Raw genomic sequence first — 27531 nt, 5'->3', positions numbered from 1 at the left:
GAAGAAGCGTATAATTGGGTGTCGTCAGCATAGAGATGGTACTGGAAACCAAATCTTCTGATTGTTTGACCAATAAGGGCAGTGTACAAAGAGAAGAGGAGGGGGCCTAGGACTGATCCTTGAGGAACCCCAACAGTAAGAGGAAGGTGAGAGGAGGAGGAACCGGCGAAAGATACAGTAAAGGAGCGGTCAGAGAGATAGGAGGAGAACCAGGAGAGAATGTTGTCCTTGAGGCCAATGGAACGGAGCATAGTGAGGAGGAGCTGATGATCCACAGTGTCGAATGCTGCAGAGAGATCCAAGAGAATTAGCATGGAGTAATGACCATTTGATTTAGCTGTTAGTAGATCATTAGAGACTTTAGTGAGGGCAGTTTCAGTAGAGTGTAAAGAGAGGAAACCGGATTGGAGATGGTTGAGAAGAGTTATCAAAGAGATAGCGGTTAAAACGGGAGTGGACCAGGCGTTCCAGGAGTTTAGAGATGAAGGGAAGATTAGACACAGGTCTATAGTTAGCGGCACAGTTTTGGTCGAGGGATGGTTTTTAAAGTAGTGGATGTATGATGTCATGCTTAAATGAGGAGGGAAAGATACCAGAAGAGAGAGAGAGGTTAAATATTTTAGTTAGGTGAGGGGTGACAGCAGGGGAAAGGGACTGGAGGAGATGTGACGGAAATGGGTCACTGGTGCAAGTGGTTGGGCGAGAAGATGCAAGGAGCCTGCTTACTTCTTCTTCTGTGACTGGTGCAAGATCAGAGAGTGAGCTAGACGCAATGGGTGAGGGAGGACAGTGCATGGTATGAGGTGATTGGGAGATAATTTCCTGTGGGATCTGGTCAATTTTTTCTTTGAAGTAATTGGCCAGATCGGCAGCTCGGAGCTCCGTGGTTGGGGCCTGTACTCTTGGGTTGAGTAGAGAATGAAAAGTGTCAAAGAGATGTTTCAGGTTATTGGACAGTGAGGTGATGAGGGTGTTGAAATAGGCTTGTTTGGAGAGGTGAAGGGCAGTGTTGTATGTTCTAAGCATAAAATTATAATGGATGAAATCTTCGTGTAGATTGGATTTTCTCCACAGACGTTCGGCGCACCGCTGCAGGAAACGTGTTTGCAGGGTGTGCCAGGGTTGTCGCCGTCTGCGTTGTGGTGTTCTATTTATAGGGGGTGCAAATTCATCCAGGGCACATTGAAGTGTTTCATTGTAATGCTTCAGTGCAGAATCAGGACATGAGAGGGAGGAGATAGGGGCCAATGAAGACTGCAAGTTCTTCATAAGTTTTTGGGTGTTAATGGCTTGTATGTTTCTATAAGTATGGACAGTGGGGGTGACCTGAGCAGCCTGGCAGTTCTTGATAGAGAATGAAAGAAGATTGTGGTCAGAGAGCGGGAGAGGGGAGTTTGCAAAATCATCCACTGCACAAAGCCGAGAGAAGACCAAGTCGAGGGAGTAATTGTGATCATTGTACCGTGAAGAGATTTGTGGCTAATACATAGCACAGATGGGGGTCACAGATTGAGTATAGCTAAGAGAGTCTCCCCTATAATTAAAACATAACTTTTAATACAACGTATTTTCATAGAGGGTCCACTTTTTTATGAGAAGGGGAGTGGATAGGACAGGAATAATTTTCTCTGACTCCCTGTCGTGCCCCTATATGGCTCCTGGGCACACCAATGGCCCACACATAGGCTGAGGCACAGACAGCCACATTGGTTCTAGGGACCTTCTGCCACTGCAGGGCCCTATAATGAAGATGGATATACAATAATAATTCTACCACAGAATTCATTTGGGTAGTTCCCCTGATAAATCCCCAGAAACGGTGAGGAAATGCGTAGGGAAGTTGTAATCTATCTGTGGATGGTGGGTTATCCATAGTAGGGCACACTTGAGGCCTGTCCTTGTAAGGACAGGAGCTATACAGGGGCACGACAGGGAGTCAGGGAAAATTATTCCTGTTCTATCCCTTCTCATTAAAAAACGGACTCTCTATGAAAATACGTCTACTACAATGGTGAGACCAAACCATTTTTTAACTTGAGCACTGGTATGCAAGAGCCCTTTATACATGTGGTTTTCTTTGTATCTTTTTTTGGAAATGTGATACTTTAAATGTTTTTTCAAATGTTTTGCGTTGCACTTTTGATGACAAACTTGCGAAAATTGGCAGGTCTTGTTTACAGATTAAAATTGGACTGTTCAATACTATGGCTTAAAGTGTTTTTATTTTTTTTCTTCCTAACGGAAGGGTAAATTGACTAGATCAATGGATGTTTGACAGGTTATAGTTTCACTCAGCAACTATTTTTCTGGAATAATCTGTTTCAGGTATATGATAACCCCGAACCCCGTTGCATGACCCCGTCACATGACTGGGGGGCCCACAGAGTCTGAACAGCCCGGGGCCCTGGCTACCCTTAATCCACCCCTGGTGGCATTGTGTACTTACAATTGCTCCTTTTCCTTTCTACCCAGCTAGTTCTTCTCTTTTCTATTAGGTCTATGACATCACTTGAGTAAAAACTGACTAGCTGAATCGATCTAAGCTTTATGTAGAAATAGAAGGTGAATTTCCCAATATGAGTCATAAGTGACTGCAAAAGCCCCTGGCAGGAGTCAGGACGTGGCGCAGTTGGGTCAGGAGTTTGTAATGACCAGAGGTCCGAATAAGATCCAATGGGTCACAAACCGAGACCGAGGCAGAAATCCCAAAAGAGTCTTTGCTCAAACAGCAGATAAATTAGAACTTAGTAGGTGGAAGAAACAGATTGAAATACCCTTATACAGTACACTCACTCAGCGGGAGCTGAAATCACTATGCCAATCCAAGGTTCCCTGAAGAGTGTATTACGGATTTGAAATTAATTTACCTATCAGAAAGGCCAATTCAGGTACTCAGAGAACGGGTGTAAATCGAATGTAGTAATGTTAAGGAACCCCTGGAATGGCACACTGAGCATAACCTACACAAGTCTACAATAACAATACATATAAATATAATACAAAGGTCCTTAAGCGCATACCCGGGTATCTACGACTATGGTACCTTTAACCTGAAGTGAGTCTCCACTCAGGCATATAGATTGCATCAACTGCAGCCAGTCCCAAATCTTCAGCACAGCACCAATCAGTTGCAGCAACTAGGGATGAGCGAGTATACGCGTTAGGATTCGGTACTCGGCGAGTAATGAGGTACTCGCGGTACTCGAATCCTAGCAACTAAATTTCATCACTCGCCTCGCAATGTTCAGATCTCCCGCCCGGCATGTGTTAGCCAATCACAGTAAAGCCACCACCTTCTTTGTTGTGGCATTACTGTGATTGGCTGGCCACGCAGCGTCACTGTATCGCTGGAGGCCCTGGAGAGCGGTCGCATCAGCTGATGTGGCTGTTCTCCACGGGAGATCGACGTGGGACCCTCGTTATTAATGGGATTACGTCGGAAAGGTAAGTATAGGTTGCTTTATTATTTTAATTCTTTTACAGGTGATCGATGGCTTTGAGGAATTAGGTGTGTGCGGTGAGTATGTACTCTGTTATGTGTTGTATGTTATGTGTATGTTATATGTTGTATGTTCTGTATGTCATTTTTTTTTTACATTCACCACATTAGCCGGATGACGGGAATACTACTTTCCCAACATCCACTAATGCTGTCACTGTAGTGGGCATAGCTGGATGGAACAAGTAGTCCCATCGGACGATGCCCACACAGCCCGCACAGGCCCCGCACAGTGCCCGCACACAGTCCAGCACAGGCCCCACACAGGCCCACACAGCCCCGCACGGGCTGGCACAGACACCGCTCAGCACTGGCAGACGCCGACACAGCAACGCACAGGTCATAAAGAACCCGCAGAGCCAAGCACTGCCCAGTACATACAGCCCCACAGACCCCCGCACACATTCTCTGCACACATTCTCCACACACACATAGTCTCTGCCCACACACATTCTCTGCCCATTACTGGCATTTCCCATAGATTTACATTGGACTCGCTACTCGTTACGAGTACCCGAGTATTAGGAGCTACTCGTAATGAGTATAGCGAGTCCAAGTCTTTCACTACTCGCTCATCCCTAGCAGCAACACAAGGTTCCTCGTCTTGTCTGCTGGTGCCGAGCCCAAATGCTAGGGACTTATAGTTCTGTAGCCTCAAGATGCTGTCTCTCCTCCTGTAGTCCTCAGGAATTCTCTTAGAAGCAATACACCTGCTTCTGTATAAAATATCTGTCCAATCTTGCTTCTCAGCTCATCACAACAGGGACTCCACAGAGCTCCACAGTCATACAGCTCTCAGGAACACTCAGCCTTTGTTCCACAGCAAGGCCTCAGGCTCCTAAGATGAAGGGGTTGCAGTAAATAGTCTCTTACTGCGTTCAATCTCTTTGCTTCTTACAAGCTGCTCCACACACAGTGTCTCTCTGGGAAGTCTCTCTTCTTCTTCTGGAATCTTCCCTTACAGCTCTAGATAACCGACATTAGGCCCCACCCTCCCAACACACAGATCCCTGGGCACAGGGTCCTAGTGCTCTCCTGGTGTAATCACAGTTCACCCTCTTACAAGTTGAAATGGGGAATGATAAATGCAGAAGTAAGAGACTCCACAGTGTGTTCTGAGCTTGAGGGTGAGGTACTGAAGGCTCAGGAGGATGCCCCTGCTGGTTCTTCAGGGAAATTGTAGAAGAACATCTGCATCTCAAAATTATAGGGGCACATCCTGTGTCCTCCTGTAGTGTCTGTGCGCATTCCAAGACGCTGCATACTCGTCTGTCTGGGGCTCTTTTGCCATTAACCATTCCTAACCAACCATGGACTCCTTTATCAATGGATTTCATTACAGATCTTCCTTTGTTCTCTGGTAAAATGGTTATTTTAGTTTTGGTGGATAGGTTTAGCAAAATGGAGCACTTTATTGCTTTACCTTTTCTCCCTAATGCAAAGACACTGGCACAGTTGTTTGTTACTGAGATCATGAAGCTTTACGAGGTTCCCTCCGATGTGGTGTCAGATTGGGGACCCATTTCGTATCTAACATTTTGGAGGGTGTTTTCCTCTCGTTTAGGTATGCATCTCTCCTTTTCTTTGGTGTTCCATCCTCATACTAATGGCCAGACTGAACGCCTAAACCAAAGTTTGAAGACTTACCTCAGATGATTTGTGTGAGATAACCTTGAGGATTGGTCTTATTTTTTTACCACTGACTGATTTTGTTTTAAATATTTGTCACAGTGAGTCTACTGGTAAGTCAACATTTTTTGGTGCATATGGCTTCCATTCACAATTCTGTACCTTCAGTAAAGATGAGTCTTTGGGGATTCCTGGGGAGTAATGATTTTCTTCTTCAATCCCATTGGTATGGGAAGGGGTTCAGAACAATTTAAAGATAATGGAGGATGAATACAAACGTATGGCTGATATGAAACAGCTGTCAGGTCCAGACCTGGGGGTGAATGATTTAGTATGGTTGTCCACCAAAAATATTGAACTGAAAGTTTCTTCTTGGATATCAGTTCCTAGGTTTATTAGCCCTTACAAAGTGGTCTCAGTAAGCAACCCTGCAGCTTTTTTTCTCAAGCTTCTTACGACTCTCAAGATCCATAATGTTTTCCACAAGTCTTTGCTCAAAAAGTTTGTTGCACCTGTGGAACCACTATCTTTACCTCCACCACCGATTATTATTGATGGCAATTGAGAATTTCAGGTAGCAAAAATCATTGATTCCATATGGTTTGCAATTTTGTACAGTACCTGGTACATTGCAAAGGGTATAATCCTAAGGAGAGGATGTGATTGTTGACATCTGAGGTTAATGCCAGTAGGTTGATACAGTCCTTCCATTTGGCCCATCCTGATAAACCCGGCCCCCAGGGTCCTGTGGCCCCTCATAGAAGGGGTGAAATTGCTCGTAGAAGTGAGGGTACTGTTACGAGTGTGTCATGTCCTCCTGTGAGAACTGGGTTTAGAAAGTCATTATGTACTGTGAATCACTGATCATCCATTTAGCCTGTGTGTTTTGCATCCCATATTAAATGGATTTCATTTTCTTTGGTGCTTCAGAGGTTTACGACTGTTTCTATGCTGGTTATAAAAATGCAGCTCCATCTCTCAGCTGCTCCTGATCTGGTCATTCCATCTCTCTATAAAAACTGGCCAGGCTTTCTCTTCCTCGCTAGTGAAAGTTCTACTTCCTGGTTCTCTGGAGTTGTTGTGATGATTAGGAGATCGTTTGTTGCTGCTGGAGATTGTTGTATGTGTGGCACCCCTGAGGGTTCAGTCGCCACAGAGGTACTGCACCTCCTCCTGAGGTGTAGTATCCCACTCTCCAGGTAAGATGGGGACACCTGACCAGACTCCAGCACCTGCACCCAGCACGGAAACCTTAGAACAGCAGGTCACCCTCTATGACCCCTGCTTGGTTCATGAAGGGTGTTGGAAGGTGGATGGAGCTTAGTTTGCAATAGAGAGGGTGAAAACTGACAGAAACTTAAGAGCAGGTCCCCAGAGGGGGGAGCAGAGAGAGGATGTTTATGCAGCAGCCTCCTGTGACCTGGAGCTGCTGGCAAGGAAAGAAAAAGATCAGTTCTTCAGAAGGAAAGATAGAAAACGACGGAATGTGTGGAGAAGAGCTGGGGACTAGGGCAAGAGCAGAGCCCTTCCCTAAGTTAATGCGCCAAAGGCCGAGCGACGGTATCCGAGGCTGTGTGAATGCTAATGGTTCTATAGCAGAAATCGGAGGAATAGAAGTTGTGACCACTTTATTCCCACCTAAGACTCGATGACACAGTAGCAGCGTGTGTGAGCCGGGACATGATTGTAAGGAGTCCCTGAAGAAGGCTACCACTACCTGTCATGCGAGTGGAGTTCTAAGTAATAACAAGAAAGAGGAACTTGAGTGTAATTCATAACTTCAAGTACTTCAGATTAGCGCTAGAAAGGAGACGTTTAGAAAAGGCACATACGGAAAGGAGTGTTGGAAGGGTGTGCTCCATCTGCCTGAGAGTTGGCTGAGCCCCTCACCTGAAGGACATGGCACTGAAGCGGGCACCTGTGTATGCCAGAAACGTGAGAAAAGCTTTGGAACTACATTCAACTGTGTCTCTGCCTTCTTCCTGCGTCAACTTTTCAGCACTGCTACATCTCTGTGCCTAAACACTACACCATCTACCTCAACATCTACTACCACTGCCCTGGGACTACAGCTCTGCCTGTGGAGAGCTATTACACCTCTGCTGCATCCCACCATCTGTCCCAGAGGATCTGCACTGCAGCGCTGGTCCCCTTCTGACCAGATACCACAGGTGGCGTCACGAACTTATCTACACATAAACTTTATTCAATCCGCCTATTTTACATGGACACCTAGGGCCACGGACCGGGGACACTGCCACCGCGACACATCCCTTTAAGACACCGGCCCAGTACCGAGTAAGAACCCATCTTGCCCAGGGGGTGCTCCATATGCTCTATTTGGGAGTATGCTTTTCTCCTAGTTCTATTCCTATTTGGTTTGTACATTCCTTTCGTTCCTTATATACCTCTCAGCTTTAGGTGAGTGTTTTTGTATGTCAGTGGCTTTTCTGCTATTCCTGTTTGTCTTATATGTTGATACACTAGCATTTCTGCCCCAGTGTTCTTGTGGGGACAGATTAGGAAAAAACAAGAGAACAGTAAGGAACGAGGCCTGAACCTACTCACCTTCAGAGGTACCTTTGGGAACACGGATAGTTAAGACCCCAACCCAAGGGACAGCGTATGGCCCATTTCTCTATGTCATGTATAGTCACAGTGTGACGTGCTTTTTGCTACAAACTAGATTGCATGCATAGGACTGCAGTATAGATTTCTACGACTGGCAATTTTTAGTCATTTCTGGAAATTGATAAATCAGTGATGGATTTACTAGTAGTAAAATATAGTAGGCACACAGCGGTTGTTAAGGTTAGGTGCTTTATGGTAATTAGAATCGTAAGGTATGAAGAGAGAACCAAAGCACTCCAAATTCAGAATGAAACTCAAGGATTTATTTCAATATCATCAGCAGGGGAGTCTGTGTAGAAATACGGGACGTTTCTGTCACATGACCTTGATTGAGAAATAAAACATATACATACAGTGTATATATAGTGATGCAGGCATAACAAATTCATAATATAATAAATAACACAGAAAAAACATGATTTTTTTTAAAGATAAAGATCATTACATATAAAAGTCATCTTTAGTGCATATTAACTGCTTAACATAGTAACATAGTTTTGAAGGCTGATGAAGACCTTATGTCCATCTAGTTCAGCCTATTTTTAGTGCAGCTGTTCTGCATTGTTGATCCTGGGGAAGGCAAAAAACCCACAGAGTAGAAGCCAATTTTCTCCATAGGGAAAAAAATTTCTTCCCCTAAGCTGGGTCAACCATCTACCTTTAATATTCTGTTATTCGTAACCTTCTATACTGTTACTCACAAGAAAAGCATCCATTCCTTTCTTAAATTCATTCAGTGAGTTGGCCATCACCACTTCCTCAGGAAGAGAATTCCAGAGCCTCACTGCTCTTACTGTGAAGAACCCTCTTCTATGCTGGTGCAGAAATTGTCTTTCCTCCAAACGAAGAGAATGCCCCCTTGTTCTTGTCACAGTCCTTGGTACAAACAGTTTATTGGAGAGATCTCTGTATTGCCCTCTGATATACTTGTACATATATATTAGGTCTCCCCTAAGTCTTCTCTTTTCTAGAGTAAATAGACCTAATTTTGATAACCTTTCTGGGTATTGTAGTGAACCAACTCCATTTATCATTTTAGTAGCCCGCCTTTGAACCCTTTCAAGTTCAGTAATGTCTTTCTTGAGCACCGGCATCCAAAATTGCACACAATCCTCCAAGTGTGGTCTGACGATTGATTTGTACAGAGGGAGAATTATGTTTTCATCTCGTGTCTCCAGACCTCTTCTAATACATCCCATGACCCTATTTGCTTTGGTGGCAGCTGCCTGACACTGGGCACTCCAATTTAGCTTCCTATTGACTAATATGCCTAAGTCTTCTTCCATGTCAGATTTCCCCAGCAGTTTCCCATTTAGTAAGTAATTGTAGCATCTGTTTCTCCTTCCCATGTGCATAACCTTACACTTATCTGTGTTAAACCTCATTTGCCATTTTTCAGCCCAATTCTCCAATTTACTCAAATCTGTCTGTAGTTGCAAACTGTCCTCCTTTGTGTTAACTACCTTACATAGTTTTGTATCATCTGTAAATACTGATATTTCACTGTGTAAGCCATCCACTAGATCATTAATAAATATATTAAATAGTAGGGGGCCCAATACAGAACTCTGTGGTACCCCACTAGTAACCCTGGCCCAATCTGAGTATGCCCCATCAATAACCACTCTTTGTTTTCTATCACTAAGTCAGCTACCTACCCATCTACACACATTTTCCCCTAGCCCAAGCTTTCTCATCTTACTTACCAATCTTTTATGTGGGACAGTGTCAAATGCTTTAGAGAAGTCGAGATAAATGACATCCAATGATTCTCCTTGGTCCATTTGAGAGCTTACATCCTCATAGAAGCTGATCAGGAAATTGAAAAGGTGAAATTGAATAAAATAAAATGAAATGAAAAAGGAAGGATGAGAAAATAAAAGACACCCATTCCATTCATTCTTCTTTCGTTTTTATTCTTAATTCACTTTTTGTTTTCTTTTCTCTTCCTTCCTTTTTTGCTTTAATTTTATTTTATTCAATTTCCTCTTCATTTAGGCAGCTATTAAGGTGACATATAGGTAAAAAGCTATTTAACATAAATATACTGTATGTGTATAATTATGGATTTCCTAATAATGGATGTAATTATGTACACCTTTAATGTGTTTTTTTATATTCGAGGAAATCATCTTTCTTTTCGTCAGTAATTTTATATTATGAATTGGTTATGTTTGTATCATACATACACACATATATGCAGTGTATCACAAAAGTGAGTACATCCTTCACACTTTTGTAAATATTTTATTCCATCTTTTTATACAACAAAACTGAAGATATAACACGTTGATACAATGTAAAGTAGTCGGTGTACAGCTTGTACAACAGTGTAAATTTGGTAAGCCCTCTAAATAACTCAACACACAGCCATTAATGTCTAAACCACTGGAAACAAAAGTGAGTACACCCCTAAGTGAAAATGGCCAAATTGTGGTCAATTAGCTATTTTCCCTCCCCGGTATCATGTGACTCATTTGTCTTACACGGTCTCATGTGTGATTGGGGAGCAGGTGTGTTCAGTTTGTTGTTATCACTCTCACACTAGACACTGGAAGTTCAGCATGGCACCTCACGGCAAAGAACTCTCTGGGGTTCTGAAAAATAGAATTGTTGCTCTACATGAAGATTGCCTAGGCTATAGGCAATGTGCCCACGTAGCGTTTTAAAACGCACAATGAAAACCGGACTCCTTCCCAGAAATCGCGTGTTTTTTTCCGCGCGATTTCACCGCAATTCTGTTCGCGATTTTGCCGCGATTTTCACATGCGATAGTCAAGCACTTTCCAAGCGATTTGAAGCATCGCTTAGAAAGTGATTGACAGGTTGGTCACACTTGTCAAACATAGTGTTTGACAAGTGTGACCAGCTTTTAACTATTGAAGCCGCCTATGCGGCTTCAATAGTAAAAGATAGAATGTTAAAACTGATAAAAAAATAAAAAATCGGGGTATATTTACCTTCCGACATCCCGCGCTGCCTTCCCGGGCCTCAGCGTTCCCAGTAATGCCTTGCGAGACCTGTGATGACGTTGGTCTCGCGTTACTTTAGCGATCTCGCGAGACCGCTAGAGTAGCGCGATACTACGTCATCACAGGGCCTTGCCGCAAGGCATTACTGGGATCACTGAGGCCCGGGAAGGCAGCGGGGGATGTCGGAAGGTAAATATACCCCGATTTTTTTATTTTTTATTCTTTTTTTTTACAGGGGTATGGTACCCAGGGCCTGGAGGACAGTCTACTCTCCTCCACACCGTGGGTACCAACCGCACATGAGACGCTTAGCTTCCCGCATGGTGGGCATAGCCACATGCGGGAAGTAAGCGATTCACATGCATTCCTATGGGTGCGGAATCGCGGCAATTCTTTGCGATTCCACACAAAAGAATGATCATGCTGCGATTTTTTTTCTGCAATGCGATTCCGCCGCGGAAAAAAGCGCAGCATTAGCACAGCATGTGCGGAATGCCATAGGAATGCATGGGGTGCATCATGTACAAGACTTTTAAACGTTTTCACGTTGAAAATCGCGGCAAAAACGTTTAAAAATCGCATCGTGGGCACACAGCCATAAGAAGATTGCTAACACCCTGACACTGAGCTGCAACATGGTGGCCAAGACCAAAAAGCGGCTTGACAACACAGGTCCCACTCACAATGGGCTTGCCATGGTTGAATAAAGAAGTTGAGTACACGTGCTAAGCATCACATCCAGAAGATGTCTTTCCTAAATAGATGTATGAGTGCTGTCAGCATTGCTGCACAGGTTAAAGAGGTGGGGGGTTAGCTATCAGTGCTCAGACCATACGCCGCACGCTACATCAAATTGTTCTTCATGGCTGTCATCCCAGAAGAAAGCCTCTTTTAAAGATGATGCACAAGAAAGCCTGCAGCTTGCCTGAGACAAGCAGACTAAGGACTGGAAACATGTTCTGTGGTATGAAGAGACCAAGATAAACTTATTTGTTTCAGATGGTGTCAAGCATGTGTGGCGACAACCAGGTGAGGAGTACAAAGACAAGTGTGTCTTGCCTGCACTCAAGCATGGTGGTGGGAGTGTCATGTCTTGGGGCTGCATAAGTGGTAACTACATGCCCAAGAGAGTTAAGGCAGTGCTTGAAAATAATGGTGGCCACACAAAATATTGACACTTTGGGCACAATTTGGCCATTTTCACTTAGGGGTGTACTCACTTTTGTTGCCAGTGATTTAGACATTAATTGTTGTGTGTTGAGTTGTTTAGAGGGTACACCAAATATACATTATTATACAAGCTGTACTCTTATTGTATCAAAATGTCATATCATCATCTCTTCATACCTGATGGATTTTTTAGACAGCAATATGACACATATAACATGAGGAGCAACCCCTTATCTCAAAATTAGTTTCTTGAAACTTAGATTTGTTCTTTTCACAAGGGAGTTCACGGCAAAATGCTTCCTACTTGAATAATGAATAATCTTAGCAAATTTTACACACCTGTCCTAGCTCTGGCCTCTGCTCCCTAAACATCGGTCCACTAAACTTTATTGTGCTCCATCTTGGGCTTTGCAAGTAGCCTGGCGTACTCCCATGTGTTGAACTTCCTAGTCCTATGTAAGCTCTCCTAAGTCCCACACCTGTGGCTTGGTATTAAGACACTCTAGCTTTTAGTTTGTCTGAGCACAGCCTCCAGGACGTCTTGTAACTGCCTGTGGTTTCCAGTCCCTGAGTTACCTATCTGCAGCTTTGGGCACCACTGGTATTTACAGTCTGCAGGATGCTTGTGACTTCCAGTTCTTGAGTTGATTGTCTGCAGCTTTCTCTACTGCTGCTACAGTACTGCTACTATTTATCTGCGGTATTTTGGATGCCTCCTATCTGTCTATGGCTTCTATGGTAATTAGACTTTCTTTTTACTCTGGAGTTCCATCTGATACCTGTTCCTGGTCTTCTAGAACCTCTGCTTCATGTCTGCTGGCAGGATCCAAGACATCTCCTAATTGTTTTCAGGTTCCCTGATATTTAGACTTTCTAGTTACTCTGGAGATTTGTCTGCTACCTGTGGTCTCCATGATATCTCCTGCCTGCTTTCAGTCCTTCAATCTCCTGTTTGCCTGTGGACTTAAAGAGAACCTGTCATCACGATCATTCATGTTAAACTAAAGTATGGGTAGAATGGTGCTGTCATACTGATTTAATACATACCTTTAGTGTAAAAATCTGCAGCCTAGTTTTCGTTAAATCATTATGATAAATTACCAATTTCTCAGTGCTCTGTGCTTCGAGGCGGGATTTGTGGGCAGGACTCTGGGTAGGGTCTTGGCTCATAGGGCTGAGCCAAGACCCTTGTGATCGGCATTCTCGCAAGTGCAATCTTCATGAAAATGGTATCGGCACCTGAGCATGACCAAAATTTATCATGATGATTTAACGAAAACTAGGCTGAAGATTTTTACACTAAAGTTACGTTTTAAATCAGTATGACAACACCATTCTGCCCATACCTTTATTTTAACATGGATAATCCTGATAACAAGTTATCTTTAAGTAACTCTGCAACATGACTCTGGACATCTCTTGTTTGCTTGCAACTTCCAGTGTTTTGGTCTCCTGTCTGTCTGGGACCTTTAGCAACTCTGCAACTTGCCTGCAGTCTCCAGGACATCACCTGGCTGCTTGAAGCTTCCAGTCCTTTAATTTTCTCTTTGCCTGTGGACTTCAGTACCTCTGCTAGCTTTAGGTCATCTCCTTGCTGCCTGCAGCTTCCAGTGCCACAGTTAACTGTTTGTCCCTTGTGTTGATTACCTGTCTGTTGTACTGATACCAGTGGCCCGTGTGCCTACCTGGACTTTGTAACAGCCCCTTCTTGTAACAGTGCCTTGTTATAACAAATTTCATAGAAATAAAGTTGATATTGGGGTTATCTTAGCACCAGCAATATGAATGCCACCAAAATTGCACAGCATGCATCTGATTTTGCTGATGGAAATAAAGATTTGCTGCTAATTTAAACCAAAAATTTTTGATGAGCTTGGTCGCTCAGATTGAGAGCCACTGTATATTAGCGCCTCTCCCCTCTAGCTCACAGATGGAAATTTTGAAACTTTTTCAGAATTTTTTGCTTCTTATATTGCCAGTGCTCTGCTTCTTGCTTACATTCAGTGGTTAAAAACTTTACATATCATCTGCCAAAGCACAAGATAGTAAAATGTGAAATTGAAAAACAAAGGTCTGAGACTTGTCCAATGAGCCGGAATTTTATTCCATCCATATACATGCATAGTAACAACATTTGTTGAGAAATTATTTCTATCAGAAGTAGAACATTATCTCTGTGATCACCAGTCGCAGTATTGTGACACTTATAAGTACTGTAAATATATAATACATATGAATTAGATTCATACTTGCAGCATCAGGTTTAGGGTTTAGATTTTTCATTTCACTTCTTTAAAAGATAAAACTGGCTGACTTTTAGAACTTACAATACTGCTTCCGGTAATTTTTTTTTTTTGTTCATTCATTATAAAGTATTGCATTAAACAGCAAAGATTCTTAAAAATTCAGACAAAGATGCATCAGCAAAAGAAAATACAATTACTATACAAGAAAAGAAAATCCTTCTTCATTTAACATACAGTTTTTCGGATTGAAAAAGTGAACAGGAACAGACTGCTACATACATATGCAAAGCCTAATGTCTAACTTAATGTGTCTGCTAAGGTATAATGACATCGTAACATTTCTATGGGTTTCCTTCTGTTGAGCATTAATTTGGTAGGAAATGGGTAATTTAGTGCTGGTTGTACATCATTTGTGTATTTCTGTTTTTTAACCAGCGTCTGAGAATGAAAAATATGATGATGCCTCTTCTATACATTCTAGTAGTTCTGAACTGGAAGGTGCACTTTTCTCTAAAAAAAAACCCATCCTCAAATTAAAAAAAACTGGTAGTTTGGCATGGGCTTCCATGCTATAGAATCATACCAAAAGGATTGGGCAAAACTCTCGTCTTTAGAAGAACATTATTTTTTCAAAAAACAATGATGTTGGGGATTTGGTCCAGTGATCATGGAAATGCAATGAAAGGTAGACAAACACCCTATTGTCCTGGATGGTGAAATCCAATGTTATAATTTAAGCCTATTTTGATCTTTATGATACAGCTCACTCTCTTCCATGTACGCGTGAAAATACTAGTCCATTATATAAGTCTTTGACTTGAGTATTCTCAGTTTCTCTGTAGAGCCCGACAGACCACTAACTTCTCTGTTTCCTCATATTCTGGGTTGTGACCCCTAGATCCTCCTGGCTTCTTGTTCTGGTGAAATGGGCACCATCAGACTGCTACTGTCTTTACATTTTGTCCTAGTTGGGAGAGAAAATTTTGTCTTCTAGCTCGGAGAGAATGTGAAGGCTGCAGCAATTCAATGCTATTTGATTGGCTGCAACAGTCATATGACATACCCTGCCAGAAAAGAATCGGGAGGCCGGCATAGAATTACAGTGCGCAACCAGCCCAGAAGGTGAGTATTGAATTTTTTTGGCTAATCCAACCATCCTTTGCCCATTTAGAATGTGTTTTAAAGTAGTGAACAACTCCTAAAATGCTGATGAGAGCAGATGAGAAGTAAAAGCACTCTCAGCAATGAAGTAGTCAATGCAATTTCAAGCTTTATTTAACACTTGTCAGCATAAGACTTTATCTGAAATGTATTGCAAAATTAAAATGTGTTACTTGAAATTACATCCTCTTCTTTATCACTGGAAGCACCTTATCTCCTGGACTATCCAGTGCTACAATGTACCCCATGTCTGACCATAATAGATGTTGCTGAAACCAGCCACTGTGCACTTCACAGTGTTTTGTCTTTAGCCAATTATGAATTAGCGCCATTCTTATGGTGAAGTGGCACACATTTTTCCTTAATGTAGTACATTTGAGTGAGTGCCATATAGTCCTTTATCTTCTTCATTAGGTAATTTAGGCAAAATGCTATTTTGTTTGCCGCTTGACCAAGACTAAGTCTTTTATTAGGGCATCATGCAGGTACCCCATCTAAAAAGATCATGTCCTGCTATAGTTGACTATAATTTTAGGAACCTGGTGGAACCACCACTACTAATCAGCTGTTTGCAGTAATAGCGGGGGCTGGAACCACCACTACTGATCAGCTATTTGTAGTGACTGGAACCATCACTACCGATCATCTGTTTTCAGTGGAGGCAGTGGCTGGAACCACCACTACTGATCAGCTGTTTGCAGTGACTGGAACCACCACTACCGATCAGCTGTTTGCAGTGACTGGAACCACCACTACCGATCAGCTGTTTGCATTGACTGGAACCACCACTACCAATCAGCTGTTTGCAGTGACTGGAACCACCACTACCGATCAGCTGTTTGCAGTGACTGGAACCACCACTACCGATCAGCTGTTTGCAGTGACTGGAACCACCATTACCAATCAGCTGTTTGCAGTGACTGGAACCACCACTACCGATCAGCTGTTTTCAGTGGCTGGAACCACCACTACTGATCAGCTGTTTGCAGTGACTGGAACCACCACTACCGATCAGCTGTTTGCAGTGATTGGAACCACCACTACCGATCACCGGTTTGCAGTGACTGGAACCACCATTACTGATCAGCTGTTTGCATTGGTGATGGTGGCTGGATCCACCACTACCGATCAGCTGTTTGCATTGGCAGGGGTAGCAAGATTGATCACTACCGATCAGCTCTTTGCAGTGGCAGTGGTGGCTGGCAAAGCATGATTCAGCACACAGTTTAATGACTCTGGCTCTACTTTTCAATTGCTATTGTATTACATGTGATTCGAGTCACAGAACCTGAGAATGACCACTGCACAATATACACTTTTTACATCTGGCCTCTGCTAGTATAGCAAACATCTGCCAGCTGTTGGACCCACATTGATCTGATATTGATGGCCTACCTTACAGAAAAGGGTTATCGCAGTGGATAACCCCTTTACTATGGAATGTGTAACAAACAATCAGTGATAACTTTTATTAGGCAAGTGCATTTCTATTGGATATTGCATCCTTAGCTTATTTTTGCTACTTGATTGTAGAAGTATCACATTTTTAAATAATCGTATATGTTTTTAGCAATTTTTCAGTATGCCAGTTATACTTCAGCAGAGACATCTACTCTTTTGCAAAAGCGTAGAAGAAAAAAAAGTAGGTATACACAAGTGCTTCTGAAGCAATTCCTAATATGTCTTTTTTCTGTAATGTGTCTATATTATTTAAAATCTACTATACAGGTGCAAACCATATGTGCTACACAATAACTATACAATAACATTACAAATGCCTTTAATATAAAGTTCTTTAAATAAAAAATAACCACAGCTACAGTTGGGTCCAACAGTGACTGTTGTGCCGGTTAAGTACTCATTTTCCATGTAGATGGAAAGTGCACAGGAGTCCGTGCTGGGCACAACTGTATGAACACTGCTGGTAAAATAAATAATAGGAAAAATGGCACCAATAATACACTTTTACGCATAACTGTCATGGAATTACACCTTAAATCTTCAAGTCATTTTCAATTAATGGTTATCCTGATTGTCCAGGTATCAGTAAAGCAGCATTGTTTTTTTTTCATCTGTTCACTAACTGCAAGAAACAAATAGACGTCATGTTTTTTTTTTTACCAAAATCAAGGTACGCCATTGTTCATTTGACATGCTCGGCGGCATGTGACGAGCAGTAAAACTTTTTGTGAGTGATAAAGTTTGAAAGGTTGTTAAACTGGATGTCGCACAAGCGGCAATATTTCCCACCGGCTGCAGCTGTACCAGAACCGTTTAGGCTTTTTGTTAGGCTCGCCACCTGATCTTCAGCAGCTGGGATCGACGGAGAAACATTTTCATTGGCTGTCAAAGGTTTATCAGATGCCCTGGAGGGGGATTTGCATCCGTCTTCTTGTGGAGGATTCTGGGAAATGTTTTCTTGTTGGGAATTGACTACAGGTCGGTCCTCCTGCTTAAGTCCACCATTAACTATTACCATACCCCTGTTTTTTGGCAATAGCGGAAGTGACTCTTTCTTCAGCAAAGAACATCCATTTGAAGGTATCTGGCTTTTGGGAGACTCGCTTCCTACATTTGTGCTTTGATCTAAATCCGCATTGTGTATTACAAGAGACCCAGAAATATAATCACTTGGCTTTATGCCATAATACGGAGAAAGCTGATCTGCTCCTCTTGCTTTTTTTATTGCTCCTGGGTAAAGGCATTGTGGAAAAAATGCATTTTTGTTTTCTTCTTTCGTTGCGATAAGCTGGGCTGCCTCGCTAAAGACTTTAAGACCTTGAAGAGTCGCTAAGTGCGAAGAGAATAAGTTCCCATTAGGTGAGGACTGTTTCGAGGTTCTGTTCTTTTCGCACTTTATGATGGTTCTTTCGAAGTTGCCATCGGGGCTGCTCCTATCGTTTTCTGCATTGGGGAAAACTTTGCTCTCTAGATTGCCTATGTCATTGCGTTGGCTTGCCGTCACAGGACAGAAGTTTTGCTTATGAGTAAGGTAGTTTTCCACTTTATTAAATCCTATTTTACATACTGTGCATTCATGATAGTCCAGAAGCCTTTTTGGGGATGTGGATACCCTATCTGATTGTGTTATGCATTTTTTACTGAGGTCTATAGGAGCATCCATCTCCAGGGAGGAAATGGTTGAGTGCGAAGTTTCACATTTCACCACTGGAACACATTTACTAATTGAAAGTGATGTTTCCAAATGCTTTGGAACAACTCCTGGAAAGATATCACACCTGGGGTGATAACAGTCCCCAAGCCCCTCTGCTGACTCTTGAGCAGATGTACATGGGTTTCCAAGATTAGCTACTTGTAGAAAATGCTGTTGGACTAGCTGTTGCCTCTGGTCATGTTCGGGCAGACACATCTCATACATCTTTCTCCTCTTCCTTGTGCGCATAGTTCTCTGCAGGGCAGGCACTTTGTTATTTGCAGATCTTTTTAATGGTGGGTCATGACGGGTTGCACAGTAGTACTGTTTATGAACCATAAAGGTCTCGTGTCTACTAAAAGTGATGTTACAAGCCTCGCAGGTGGTTTTGTTTGGGTCACTGTTATCCGCCTCCAGTTGAGGAGTAGTGGTGTTTTTAACTTCATTGGGTTTTCCATTCATTTTCTCATCATTGCCACTGGCATTTGCTAATTTTTTAACATCGGCTACAAAGTCTTTGCTGTCTCTTGACTTAATATTGGACCCTAACAAATCTAACACATTGCCTGAGGTAATGCAGGATGTTGGAATCAGCTGGTTATCAGCTTCAGTAGAGGGTAAAGGAGGGTTTAGGAGGTTTACAGAATTTTGGGCATTGGTTGGACTTACAGATTCTGTTATCTTCTCTGCAACACCAGAGAAGTCCGCTGTCTTGGTTATGTGCTGCCACCGACTATTGCAATAGTGTTTCTTATGTACTAAATAATTGTCCAAATTATTAAATGTGATGTTGCACTCAAAGCAGGTAGCGCCTTTTGGCATCAAGGGGCTGTAAATTACTGGAGGGTAGCTATTGCTGCCATGTCGTAGCCTCCTATGTACCAGTTCAGACATCTTTGCAAGGATTTCTGAGGCTTGAGGAACAACTGTGATATCATGTGGGAAAGCAAACTGGGAAAGGAAAGGTCCCATTGGGAATGATGGTCCAATGGTGGGTTGTACGGGCGATGAAGCAAGCCTTGGACTTGATGGCTCAGATTTAATTTTTGTGTATGAAAAAACATTTTTGTTTGTTGCCTCTGGCCTCTGATTGGCGAGGAAAAGATTGGGTTTCTTTTCACTCTTTTCCAGTTCACTGTCTGAGCTTGCGTCTTTATTCTGCACAGTCTTTTGGCTCCGTAGAAGTTCATTTTTATTCAGGAGTTCTGGCGTCTGTTGTGCATTTGCTTCGCTGGCACCAGGAGAATGTTCAGTGTCGGCTTCCCGTTGTAGTTTACTTCCAGGGACATGAAGCTCCTGGTGTTGTAGGAGTTCCCTCTGAGTTTGAAAGCCAAAATGGCACTGATTGCATCTAAAGGCAGCTTGAGTAAGATGAGAGAACAGGTGTTTGTGGAAGTTAATCACAGATTCGGCTGTGTAGTTGCAAACTGTACATTTCAGACTGGCCCCGGGGGGAAGGAAATCCTCAACTTTAACACCTGCAAAAGATGGAAAAATGTAAATACATAAATAAATCTTGCTGATCTTTCATTGCACAGCAGAGATATTGTTTAACGTTGGAAGTCATTGCATGTCCCCACAGGTTTGACACATTCTGTTGTTCTGTTACTAATGAATGCAAGAGAATCTGTCCAATATTGAGGATTTCTGACATGTGACATCTAAGCAAAGTGACCTATTTATGAGCCCAATGATACATCTATGCTTAGATCTGCCCTTACACATTTTCTATGTCTGCTACTGAAATATACTTATGCTATGTGGTTCTGGCAAAATTAATTAAGTATAATACACACACATTGAATATTTCTTCCTTTAAGGGTATGTGTGCAAGTTAAGTTTAAATTTCTCTTGGCCGGAAAAAGGCAGCCACAAAAACGCACGGTTTTGACGTATTTTTTACTTGCATTTTTGTTGCAGATTTTTTCCTCATTCATTAGTATGGGTGAAACGTGCAGCAAAAACGCTGAAAGAATTGTCATGCTGCAGGATTAAATCTGCATCAAATGTGAAAGGAGAAAAAAAAACAACTTGTGCATGAGACTTTAGGATTCTCATTGAACTTGCTGGCATCAGGAACCCCTTTAGGTTTTGTGACAAATCTGCGCTAAAAAAAAAAAAACGCAATATGTGCATACATGGAAGTCAAATCTGCAGCATGTCAATTTTTTTCAGCATTTTTTCTGCAGATTTCATCAGTACTAAATGAGTAGCGAAAAACCACCCAAAAATATATGTAAAAAATGCAACAAAAATGTAACAAAAAAAGAGGTAAAATCATGCACATTTTTCAAAGCTTTTTTCCTGACAACTCATCACATGTCCATGTATTAGGCTAGTTTCACACTAGCGTATGGAGGAGCTGCGGAGGGATGTGGACTTCCTCTGTGAAGCTCCGCCCACAGCCGCACCTCCTCTGGTCAACTCCGCCTCCGATGTTATGCGGCCTGCGTACCCTATCTTTAGCATTAGGTACGCAGGCCATGCCGATGTATGCGGATGCCTCTGCATGTGTCGTTTTGACGGTGCGGTGACCTGCGCCGAACGCAACATGTTCCATTTTGGTGCGGTCATCGCACCGACAAAATGACACATGCAGAGGCATCCGCATATATCGGCATGGCCTGCGTACCTAATGCTAAAGATAGGGTACGCTGACCGGAGGAGGTGCTGCCATGGGCGGAGTTTCACGGCGGAAGTCCGCATCCCTCCGCAGCTCCTCCATATGCTAGTGTGAAACTAGCCTTATCTGAATGGTTCCTAAATGAACCACCAGATTGACCACAGTTTCCTCCAGCACCATGGCTTATATATAAAAGTGAATGTATATGAAAAGAAATATCTTTAAGGAGTTAATCTTTAGTAAAGGTATAACTAGCTGGTTTACCTTGTATGTTGTAATTAAGAGGAATAAAGCTGTCCCACACAAAGGAACACTTGGCCAATGCTTCAAGGATCCTTATGTCTCCTAACTAGAGTTGAGCGATACCATCCGATACTTCAAAGTATCGTATCGGATGGTATCGGCCGATCTTTAAAAAAAGTATCGGTATCGCCGATTCCGATACCGGAAGTCCCATTCAAGTCTATGGGACTTCCGGTATCGGAATAAGAAAAACCCTTTCCTGCCCTTGTACAGCCTCTCTGGGGTCTGTACGGGCCTTTCGGGGGGCTGTGCCGGCCTGCCAGGGGGTCTGTGCAGGCTCCGGTGGTCTGTGCCGGCCTGCCGGTGGTCTGTGCAGGCTCCGGGGGGCTGTGCCGGCCTGCCGGGGGGCTGTGCCGGCCTGCCGGGGGGCTGTGCCGGCCTGCCAGGGGGTCTGTGCAGGCTCCGGTGGTCTGTGCCGGCCTGCCGGTGGTCTGTGCAGGCTCCGGGGGGCTGTGCCGGCCTGCCGGGGGGCTGTGCCGGCCTGCCGGTGGTCTGTGCAGGCTCCGGGGGTCTGTGCAGGCATCGTCCGATGGGACTACAAGTCCCATCTGGCGATGCCTGCTACCATGACAGTGATTGACACATTAGCCAATGATGGGACAGTAGTAGTCCCATCATCCGGCTAATGTGTTAAATGTAAAAAAAAAAAAAAAAAAAAAAAATTACATGCTACATTCATACTACATACTACATACATGCTACATTCATACTACATACTACATACATGCTACATTCATACTACATGCAACATACATACTACATATATACTACATGCATGCTACATATATACTACATGCATGCTACATACATACTACATGATACATACTACATATATACTACATGCATGCTACATACATACTACATATATACTACATGCATGCTACATACATACTACATGCTACATGCATGCTACATACATACTACATGCTACATGCATGCTACATACATACTACATACATGCTACATATATACTACATACATACTACATATATACTACATGCATGCTACATATATACTACATGCATGCTACATACATACTACATATATACTACATGCATGCTACATACATACTACATGCTACATGCATGCTACATATATACTACATACATGCTACATATATACTACATACATACTACATATATACTACATGCATGCTACATACATACTACATATATACTACATGCATGCTACATACATACTACATGCTACATGCATGCTACATACATACTACATACATGCTACATATATACTACATACATACTACATATATACTACATACATACCACATACATACTACATGCATGCTACATATATACTACATGCATGCTACATACATACTACATATATACTACATGCATGCTACATACATACTACATGCTACATGCATGCTACATACATACTACATGCTACATACATACCACATATATACTACATACATACAATACATTCATACAATACATACATAGACATACAGTACATATAACATAGAGTAACATACTTACCAATACTTGTCACATTGTTCCCCGAAGCCATTGTCGTCTACGGAATAAATATTAACATAACAAACCACAAAAATACTCACCCACGATCCGAAGCAGTCCACGAGTGTGTCCCACGACGATCTTGGGTAGAGAACTGCAGCATCAGCTGATGCTGCCGTTCTCTACGGGCTGCAGGAATCCAATGACGGAAGGTAGGTATCCTTCCGCACTGTATTCCTCCGCCACTTAAAAAAAAAAAAGTCCCTAGTCTCACTTTATGCCATTGCTGTGTGGGAATTTCCCACACAGCAATGGCATAAAGTGAGACTAGGGACTTTTTTTTTTTTAAGTGGCGGAGGAATACAGTGCGGAAGGATACCTACCTTCCGTCATTGGATTCCTGCAGCCCGTAGAGAACGGCAGCATCATCTGATGCTGCAGTTCTCTACCCAAGATCGTCGTGGGACACACTCGTGGACTGCTTCGGATCGTGGGTGAGTATTTTTGTGGTTTGTTATGTTAATATTTATTCCGGAAAGACAATGGCTTCGGGGAACAATGTGACAAGTATTGGTAAGTATGTTACTCTATGTTATATGTACTGTATGTCTATGTATGTATTGTATGAATGTATTGTATGTATGTAGTATATATGTGGTATGTATGTAGCATGTAGTATGTATGTAGTATGTATGTAGCATGCATGTAGCATGTAGTATGTATGTAGCATGCATGTAGTATATATGTAGTATGTATGTAGCATGCATGTAGTATATATGTAGCATGTATGTAGTATGTATGTGGTATGTATGTAGCATGTAGTATATATGTAGCATGCATGTAGTATATATGTAGTATGTATGTAGTATGTATGTAGCATGTATGTAGTATATATGTAGTATGTATGTAGTATATATGTAGCATGTATGTAGTATATATGTAGTATGTATGTAGTATATATGTAGCATGCATGTAGTATATATGTAGTATGTATGTAGTATATATGTAGCATGCATGTAGTATATATGTAGTATGTATGTAGTATATATGTAGCATGTATGTAGTATGTATGTAGCATGCATGTAGCATGTAGTATGTATGTAGCATGCATGTAGTATATATGTAGTATGTATGTAGCATGCATGTAGTATATATGTAGCATGCATGTAGTATGTATGTGGTATGTATGTAGCATGTAGTATATATGTAGCATGCATGTAGTATGTATGTAGTATGTATGTAGTATGTATGTAGCATGCAGTATGTATGTAGTATGTATGTAGTATATATGTAGTATGTATGTAGCATGCATGTAGTATGTATGTAGTATGTATGTAGTATGTATGTAGTATATATGTAGTATGTATGTAGCATGTAGTATGTATGTAGTATTTTTTTTTTTTTTTTTTTTTAACATTTAACACATTAGCCGGATGATGGGACTACTACTGTCCCATCATTGGCTAATGTGTCAATCACTGTCATGGTAGCAGGCATCGCCCGATGGGACTTGTAGTCCCATCGGACGATGCTTGCACAGACCCCCGGACATCAGCACAGCCCCCCGGCAGGCCGGCACAGCCCCCCGGCAGGCCGGTACAGACCCCCACAGGGTGCACAGCCCCCCGGCAGGCCGGCACAGCCCCCCGGCAGGCCGGCAGAGACCCCGGGCAGTCCACACAGCCCCCCGGCAGGCCGGCACAGCCCCCCGGCAGGCCGGCAGAGACCCCCGGAAGGCCCGAAATGACGGCGCATCATGATGCGCACACACCGCGCATCATGATGACGTCAGGCCGTCAATCAACTGAACTTCCGATTCCGATGCCGAATTCCGATATTGAAAAAATATCGGAAGTCGGTATCGGAATTCCGATACAGCAAGTATCGGCCGATACCCGATACTTGCGGTATCGGAATGCTCAACACTACTCCTAACATTTTTTTTGTCAAACAGTCAGGAGACCACCTTAAACATTAGAAGGTGGTAGATCCTACCAAAATCATCAGGTCGATGACTTTTGTCTATTGTGTGCCAGGACCTTTAGGCTATGTACCCATGTTGCAGAAATGCTGCAGAAATTTCCGCAACATTTCCACACTTTCATGCGTTTTTCCCATGAAAAACAAGCGTTTTGCAAGCGTTTATCACTTGTGGAATGCTTGTGCATTCCAAGCAATTTCAAGCATCACTTTGAATGTGATAGGATGTTAAAAATAATAAAAAAAATTGTTATTCTCACCTTCCGACGGCCCCCCGATCTGCTCTGTGGCGCTCCCGGCATCTTCCAGTCCCAGTAATGCTTTGCGCGAAGGACCTGAGATGACGTCACGCTCACGAGAGCACAAAGCATTACTGGATGCTGGGTGCGTGGTGAGAGGCGGCAAGGACTTCGGGGGCCACCGGAGGGTGAGTATATCTATATTTTTTATTTTTATTCTATTTTTTACAGGATTATGGTACCCAGGGCCTGGAGGACAGTTTCCTCTCCTCGAGGCCCTGGGTACCATCCGCACATGATCGGCTTACTTTGCGCATGGTGGGCATAGCCACATGCGTTAAGTAAGCAGATCAATGCATTCCTATGGGTGCGGAATCGCCGCGATTCCACAAAAAGAAAAGAAAGAATGAGCCTGCTGCGTATTTTTCCACTATGCAATTCCACAGCGGAAATAAATCATCAGCATTAGCACAGCATTGCATGGGATGCATTTTCTTTGCATTTTTGCGGCGATTCTGCAGCGGAAAAACGCAAAAAAAAAAACCGCAACGTGTGCACACAGCCTTAAACATTATGTTATACTGGAGTGATAGAAGCAGTAATAGACTATATAAATGTCAAATCATGAGCATTGGTGTAGATCTATCACTCTTTCAATGGCCTGGTTTATATAGTCATTATTAAATACTCTTTGTCTATCTGTGTTTTGTCAAAATCTGGAAATCAGAATGTGTTCAGTTTTTTCTTGTCCATTTATTTTTAATTTAATTTCCCAAAGAAATAAAACTTCTGTGATCTCATCAGGCTTTCAAAGTTATATACACCTCTCACATGACATATGACAACTTGGGAAATTTTATATAGTATAAAATAGAAATCACTATTGTTCAATGCCGTCTTCTTCACCAACAGCCAAAATAACAAACCTTTCCCATCTCTTGTGATTGAGGCTGTGTGCACACACAGCGGTTTTTTTAGCGGTATTTTTAGTGGATTTGCCAATAAAACCGCTATAAAACTGCTAAAAATAAGCTTCCCATTCATTTCTAAGAAGTAAGGTTTCTCCTTGCGGAGAGTGACATGCCAGCTGTGGCTTGTCAAGGTAAGGAGACTTATTCGCCGTGCAATGCTCCTCTGGGAAAATAATATGCAAATTGCCTCTTCAGAAAGAAAGAGGACTTTTACTCTACAGCGCCACCTATTGTAGGATCGCTACTACCAATAGGTGGCGCTGTAGAGTAAAAGTCCTCTTTCTTTCTGAAGAGGCAATTTGCATTCATTTCTATGCATTTTGCACTTTTTGTGCATACTGATGCATTTTTTACCGTGAAAAAAACGCTTTGCGGTAAAAAAAAAACCAGCATGCTCATTAATTTCGTGGATTTTTCCGCGTTTCTGGCTATTTCTATGCGTCTTGAAAACACACAGAAAAAAAACGCATAAAAAACGTGCATTTTTTGCACAAAAACCGCACAGAAAATGCGCGGAAAATGCGCAGAAAAAAACGCGCGGTTTCTGGGAAGGGAGTCAGGTTTTTCAGCAGAAATTTTCTGCTATGTGTGCACATAGCCTGATTATGTTCAGATTAAAGAGAACCTTTCACCAGTTTTTTTTTATGTTGAACTGGACGTATGAGGTATAGTGGCTGCAGTGTGGCATAAAAAGCTTTTTTTTTTACTTTCTCCTCTTCACTGCAGAGATCATAGCAATTAAAGTAATTGGCACCTAAAGAGTTCACACCTACTTGGACTTTACAAAAGTTATCAGATACCAGCTCATAGAGGAACAAGAAATACATTCCCTCCAGTGACAACAATTTATACAGGGAGAAGAAGTACAGGAGGCTCCTAATAGTAACTCATACAGGGAGGAGAAGTTCATGGCCCCAGTGATAACTCATGCATGGAAAAGAAGCAGTTCATACAGGGACAAAAGAAGTACAGGAGGCCCCCAAAAGTAACTCATACAGGAATCGGAAGTACAGGCCCCAAGTGATAGCAACTCATACAGGGAGAAAAAGTGCATGTCCCCAGTGATAGCAACTCATACAGGGAGAAGGACACACCCCCAGTGACATCAACTCATACAGGGAGAAGGACACACCCCCAGTGACATCAACTCATACAGGGAGAAGAAGGACACACCCCCAGTGATAGCATATGATACAGTGACAAGAAGTACCGAAGGACCTCAATAGCAGCTCATAGAGGGAGAAGAAGTATACACTTCCAGTAATAGCAACTCATACAGGGAGAAGTACGACCACCAATGATAGCAACTCATACAGGGAGAAAAAGTGCATGTCCCCAGTGATAGCAGCTCATACAGGGAGAAGGACCCACCCCAGTGACATCAACTCATACAGGGAGAAGAAAGACACACTCCCAGTGATAGCATATGATACAGTGACAAGAAGTACCGAAGGACCTCAATAGCAACTCAT

At 42.6% G+C, this 27531-nt stretch overlaps 1 protein-coding gene across 2 annotated transcripts in view; it reads right to left on the bottom strand.

The window, feature by feature from the left end:
- Positions 1-13979: 13979 nt before the first annotated feature.
- ZFPM2 (zinc finger protein, FOG family member 2) overlaps positions 13980-27531 on the bottom strand; it is a 626625-nt gene continuing 613073 nt past the window's right edge. For both annotated transcript variants that reach the window (XM_073590173.1, XM_073590174.1), the window contains exon 8: positions 13980-19940. In XM_073590173.1, the coding sequence (XP_073446274.1) occupies positions 17452-19940 (2489 nt within the window). In that variant the 3' untranslated portion in view covers positions 13980-17451. The remainder of the gene's footprint in view (positions 19941-27531) is intronic.

This window comes from Dendrobates tinctorius, unplaced genomic scaffold, assembly GCF_039654945.1.
Source record: "Dendrobates tinctorius isolate UK_male_01 unplaced genomic scaffold, ASM3965494v1 ptg000116l, whole genome shotgun sequence".
Taxonomy (NCBI): Eukaryota; Metazoa; Chordata; class Amphibia; order Anura; family Dendrobatidae; genus Dendrobates; species Dendrobates tinctorius.
This window is presented reverse-complemented; position numbering and strand designations above follow the sequence as displayed.